Source organism: Ursus maritimus, unplaced genomic scaffold, assembly GCF_017311325.1.
Source record: "Ursus maritimus isolate PB19 unplaced genomic scaffold, ASM1731132v1 scaffold_24, whole genome shotgun sequence".
Lineage (NCBI taxonomy): Eukaryota > Metazoa > Chordata > Mammalia > Carnivora > Ursidae > Ursus > Ursus maritimus.
The window spans coordinates 24,512,482-24,518,496 of record NW_024424897.1 but is presented as its reverse complement, the minus strand read 5'-3'; the positions used below and the strand labels follow the sequence as shown (position 1 = coordinate 24,518,496).

The 6,015-nt window shown below is 65.4% G+C and overlaps 1 protein-coding gene across 1 annotated transcript; it reads right to left on the bottom strand.

Moving 5' to 3' along the window:
* Positions 1-1,185: 1,185 nt before the first annotated feature.
* NXPH3 (neurexophilin 3) lies at positions 1,186-5,491 on the bottom strand. Its single transcript, XM_040640794.1, has 2 exons — positions 5,324-5,491; positions 1,186-2,959 (listed from the first exon to the last, which is right to left on the bottom strand). The coding sequence occupies exons 1-2, from the start codon at positions 5,375-5,377 to the stop codon at positions 2,255-2,257; spliced, it is 759 nt and encodes a 252-aa protein (XP_040496728.1). The 5' UTR covers positions 5,378-5,491; the 3' UTR covers positions 1,186-2,254.
* Positions 5,492-6,015: the final 524 nt, after the last annotated feature.

Genomic DNA, 6,015 nt, shown 5'->3' with positions numbered 1-6,015 from the left:
CTTCGTACAGCAAGGTGGCTGCGAAGGCCTCGTCCAGCTCTGCTCTGCAGTGAGAGGAGCCCTGGGCCGTGCTGAGTGCCGGTAGGCAGAGGAGACAGGCTGGGGATGGCAGGCCCCCCTTCCCCTCATGCTAGGACTCTCCTTGCTGTGGCTGCATGGCCAAAAGGGACCCAGGGGACCTGAGTGCTGCCCTCCCAAGCGAGCAGACCTAGGACGACCTTAGAGAGGGCACTGTGATCTTGGTGCTTGGGACTCAGCGTTCTGCTCACTGAGCCCCAAAGGGCCCAGCTGACTCCCAGGCGAGGCACCACTGGCAGACATCCACCCCCAAGGCCCTCCTCTCGGCTGGGGCAGGGGAATGGCTGCTTTCAAGCCTCCTTCTGTCCCCACTTCCCCCAACCCAGCCTGTTCCTACCCCTGTGCATCATCAGACTGAAACCCCAATACCCCGATTCTCTGAAAGGACCCTCCCAGGAGACTTCCCCAGGAGAAGCATCAGAAGTCACAGTTGGGAGAGCGCCTCAGAGGTGTCCTTTCATGTTAGGGAGCCAGAGAGGAACGGAGAGGTCATATGAGTGGTCCTCACAGTGCGGTCGCTGGGCCAGGTGCACTGGCATCTACCTGGGTCCTTGTCCGAAAGGCAAATCCTTACACCCCACCCCAGACCTACCGAATTAGAAACTCGAGCCCAGAAATGCATGTGTTAACCAACACTCAGTGATTCAGATGCCCACTCACACTGGAGAAGCTCTGGGTTGGGCAAGCTCCTCCTTTCACAAAGAAGCAGAAAGAGCCCCAGGGAGGAGAATGGACTTGCTCCGAGGCCACGGAGCAAAATACTGACCGGGTGAGAGCAACGGTCCCCCACCCCGGGCCCACCCAGATGGAACCTAGGGAGGCAATGTGGAACACAAGGGCCCATACCACCTGCTTTTTCCTCCCCAGGCTGCTTTGCGGCGGCCACCCCCCGCCCCCCGCCAGGAGTGTCGCCCAGCCTTCCCGACAGCTCCAGAAAGGGGGCCGGAGAGGGGAGCCCTGAGTCCTCGGTGAGCAACAGCTCCAGCAGCCGGTGGAGCCCCGCAGCTCTGGTCTCCAGGAGACATCCTGCCACCGTCTGAGCGAGGCTGGTTGATGGTGGGGCACCCAGGGCCCTTTCCCTCCCCGGACAATTCGGAATCCAGTGACTCGGGAAAGCTTTATTCCCGGCTCCAAAACAAGACTCTGCACACAGAAGTTGACTATCAGGTGATTCCACGCCCCGCCCGCCCCTCCCCCACCCACAGACAGACACCACGGAACAGGTCCAGCAGGCCCTTGACAGTCTGGCGTCCCCCAGCCCCACGGGCCAAGAGGGGAGGTGCCGGCTCTATCCAGGGGAGCCCCAGGCCGACAGGCAAGGCTCGCTGGCTAGACAAGGACACTCCCAGAGGAGCCAGCAGGGGGTGGGGTGGCGGAGGGACACAGCGCAAGGGCGGGCTCCCGTCTGTGGCCTTGGTGTTGGGAGAACCACAAACACCCTCTGTCTCAGCTTAAGGATGTGTGTCCCGTGAGCACGAGGGTGGGCGGGGGCGCGGGGGTACGCAGCCATGGCAGGAGAGGGAATTTTGGAAAGCGATGGCCTGCCTGGGAACAGAGGGTCTATTTGTCAAGACATCAGAAAGACTTCAAGGGTCACCACTTCAGCCTCAAGCCAAGCTCAGTCCACAGTCCAGGACAAGGGCTTACAGGGGGGCCCCCCTCGTCCTGCCCCCTGCCCCTCCCCCCTCCCGGAGCTGGCTCCCAGGCAGCCCCATCTCTGCCGTCCTTTGTCGCCTACTTGGCATCCACGGTGACGAAATGCCCTTCTCCTTGGTGCCGCTATTCCTCAGGATGGCAAGGAGGGAGCCCAGGCTTTCGGCTCCTCTCCGTCCCTTTACTGGGGCCACACTCGTCTGCCTTCCCCAGAAGCCTCCCGCACCCAGCATCTTCTTGCTCCTCCATGGGGAAGCCCTGCGGGGCTGCGCAGAGAGCCCACTCCTCCCCCAGCGCGCCCGCGTCCCAGTCGCTCCACCACCGCAGGCTGGGCCAGCCCTCGGGACCCCTTCCCCGCCACCGCTGGAGACTCGGCCCTGGCCTTACGCGGCATCTCCTCCTGTCCACCCCCCTCCCTGCCTGAGGTCCCTGCCCTGCCCTGCCCAGCATCCAGCCCGGTGGCCTCCCCCGTGGGCAGACCTGTCCTTCCAGCCCCGGCCTGGCCTCTGTGGCCTGCCCAGGGTCAGCCGGAGGGGTAGTAGGGAGTATCGCTGTGGTAGTTGTAATCCGGGCACACCTTCTGGACCAGCCTGTAGTCCGTGCTGTAGAAAGCGATATAGACACAGACGACTCTGAAGGGCTGCGAGCAGCTCCAGGAGGCCGAACTCTGAGCGTGGTCTCGGGAGCAGGTCTTGGCAGGGTCGTGCGTGCAGAGCGAGGTCCGGCGGCCCCGTTCCACCTTCTCCCACTCCATGCGGCAGTTGAAGATTTTGGAGGCCTTGGCTTCGATGAAGATCTGTTGCTCCTGGTGGAACTCTACGGCTTTACTGGGGGGCACGAGGCTGATGGAGATGTTGCCCTGGCCCGTGGCGTTGTGTCGGAAGTGGACGCTGAAGGTCCCGTTGCCGTGGTCCACGATCTTCCCTGTGACGAGCAGGTTCAGGGCCACCGTCTTGATGTTGGAGTAGAAGTCACCCCAGCCGAAGATTTTCTTCACCTTGGCCGAAGGTGGGGGGCTGTGGTTCGGGCGGTTGGGGGGCTGCCCAAGGACCCCCCATGCCTCCCCGGGCGGAGCCAGCAGCCCTAGGAGAGTGGAGTTGGCCATGGGGCGGGACTTGGGCGAGATGTGGCCCCGCTTCCGAGGCATTCGGGGCCGGGGCTGGCTCTCATGGTCATCGTGCTCGGGGTCCTCCGAGCCGGGAGGGCCATCATCCTGGCCGTAGATGACCTGTGGAGGGAGTTGGCAGGAGAGTGAGAGTCCTGTCCCCCAAGGGCCCAGGAGTTCTGGTCCCTGTTCCCACCAACAGCCTGTCCCTTCCACTGACCTGAGGCTGAAGGACCTCCCCACACCCGCACATCACCCACTTACGCTAGGGGTTGGGTGTACATGCTGGCTTGTGTCATGGTCCCAGCTCACCTTCTGACATTCGGGTCACCCCCATCCCCTCCCCCCACCATCCTGCCTCTGGCCACTGCTCAAATTCTGGAAAGAGGATCAAGAATTCTCTCCAGTGGACCAGACAGACACAGTCCCTGCCCCTAGGGACTCTCCAGTCTGATGGGGGAGGCCCAGCTCCGGATCTTGGGAGAGTCCTCCTCTGATATCAGAAGCATAGCCTTGTGCTGACGGAGCCCTCCGTCTCAAGGAGAGGCAATAAGGTCACAATTTCACAGAGGAAATTCCCTACCTCTGAGAAATTCACAAGGTGAACAGGAAAGCTCCATCCCTCTGCTGGGAGAGCCCCTGGGTTGACCGGAGAGAGGCAGCCCCTGCTTTTTGGCGCTTCCTAGTGTGCCCGATGAGACACCACCTCCCTTAACCCTAGGAAGGGTTTTTGTCCCCTGAGGCTAAGAGAACCAAAAGACAATGGACGAAGAAAGCAGAGCCCAGTGACATTTTCTATCATGCACAAATGCGGTTTAGATTTAGGCACGGGGGAGGGGAGTATGGTTTTGAGGAAAAGGGCAGGTCCAGATATGGCGCCGAGGCTTCTCTTTTGGCAGAAGGACTAGGAGGAGCCCGAGAGTGAATTCACAGCCAGGATGGCCAAGATACGGAAGGTCAGAAACTCTGGGGATCACCGATGGTGACGTTCCCCGGACATTTACGGCTCACAAGGCAGGAGTTCTTATGCCCATTCTACAGATGAGGCTGCCAGGATTCAAAGGTGGCATCCCTACAAGGCTGAGTCACATAGGGTCAGCCCTCCCCTTCCACCGCTCACTCCCGGCCTCAGGCACCAGATAGGTCCCTTTACGGAGGTTCTGTCCAAGCCCACCCCCACCTGGAATCTTGTGCCAAACTGCCAAGGCTTGGCCAGCCTCTGCTGGACTGGCTCTGGCAACAGGCAACACTTGGGAAGGCCCCCTGGAGGAGCTGTGGGGAGGGCCAGCAGGACAGCGTGACCCTGCTCAGACACGGGCCGCTCAGGAGGGCATCAGGGACGAGACGAGGTTTCCTGAGGGCAGCCGCCCGGTGTGTGCTTACTCAGCTTCTAAAGGGAGTAGTCGCCCTCTGTGTCTGTGTTACCAGCACTAGGGGCAGCGGTGGCCTCTGGGAGAATGGGGGAATGCCTGAGGGCAGGGCTCTGGAGGGCTCCAAAGGGGCCGCTGGGGGTCTTCATGCCCCCCCCTTCTGGCTCGGGCCATGCCCTCAGAGGTGTGCTAGGTGGCCCTGACTGCTAGGCCCCAGGGGTAGGGTGGAGGGACAGCCAGGAGGGCCCGGGGCTGCAGACGCGTGTTTACTTGGCCCTGGGGGTCGCCGCTGAATGGCTGGAGGGTGGGGAGAAGGGCCGCAGGTGCGGAGAGAAGGGAAGGGTGCTTCCACACTGTGGCAAGGGAGAGCTGGCACGGGGGGCATTGTTTTGAGGAAACGGGCAGGTCCAGATGTGGGGCCGAGGCTTCTCTACGGCAGGACTGGGGGCGGGGGGCCGGGGTGGGACTCCCGGGCGTCCCGGGCGGCGGCGACGCGGCGAGCGAGCGCGCGGGGAGCGGGCTCTGGGGCGCTCCGCTCAGCTGCCGCGGGCGCCCGGGGCGGGAGCCGCCTGCCCAGGTCCTGTGGGGCTCGGGCTGCGCGCAGCCGGGAGAGGAGAGGAAAACAACAGGCGGGGAGGGAGGGAGCGGGAGGCAAGGCGCGAGCGGGGGCCGCGGGGGGCCGCCCCCTGCCTGGACAGGCTCCGCGCGCCGGGGGACCCAAGTCCCGGGCCCTCGGGGTCCCCGAGGTCAGAGAAGAGCCCAGGGCCCCAGACCTGGCAGATGGTCAGCTCCGCCACCCACCCCCACTCCCCTTCGGCGCGTCCCGGGGCGTCGGGACGGGGTCGGGTAACCCCCTTGGCGCCCCGCTGCTGGCCTTTTCCCTCGTGCTGGCCGCACCTCCCGCCGCCGGCGGCCGAGTGGGTGGGCCAGCCGAGCACCCTCTCCCCGCCCCTATTAACCCTTGCGGTCCAGTCTCGGTCCTCGGACCCGCCCTCTCCCCCGGCCTCCGGGCTTCCCCTCCATCCCGGGGATGTCGGGGGGAAGGGAGAAAGTTTCCGGGCTCTCCCCCGTCCTCCGGGCCCCCGCCCCTCCGCGCGGCTCCCCGCGGGCCACTCACCAGATAGAGGCTGCCCTGCACTAGGAACACGAAGCAGCAGCGAGTCAGTTGCATCCTCCTCTTTTGCTCTCGGGCCCCTTGCTCTCCTCTTTGCCTGCCGGGCTCCCAGGCCCCTGCCTCGCCCCTGCTCCTTCAGGCGCGCCGTCCCATGCTCCAGTCCCCGGCGGCTCGCGGCCCTCCCCTCTGCCGGCCGCCCCGGACCGACCCCGCCCCCTCCGGTCCAGCTGTGCAGCCACCGCCCCCCTCCCCCGGCCCAGCTGTGCGCGGCACGGCCCCCTCTCGAGGTCCCAGATGTGAGCCCCGAGCACCTCGAAGGGCCCCAGCCGCGCGGTGCCTCTGCCTTTCCAGATCCGCGCCCGGCGCCCCCCTCGGTCCAGCGGCGCCGCTCTCGCCCAGATGTGCTGGGGACCCGCGCGCGCGCCCGTCCCTGGCGCTAATTCCCCAGACCAGACGGCCCCTCCCGCCCCGTCGCGGCGCGCCCCCTGGCGGACGCCCCTGGCCGCGCCGCGCCCCGCCGCCCGCTCCCCGCGCAGCACCCCGCCAGACTGGAGCGCTCCTGGCGCCCAGGCGTCTCCCGCTTCCTCGTCCCTCCCACCGGCGGCGGCGGCGGCGGCGGCGGCAGGTACGGTGAGCCCAGCCGGTACCTCCGGAGTTAACTCCTCCCCTGCCGGCCCGCAGCCCGGGGACCTAGG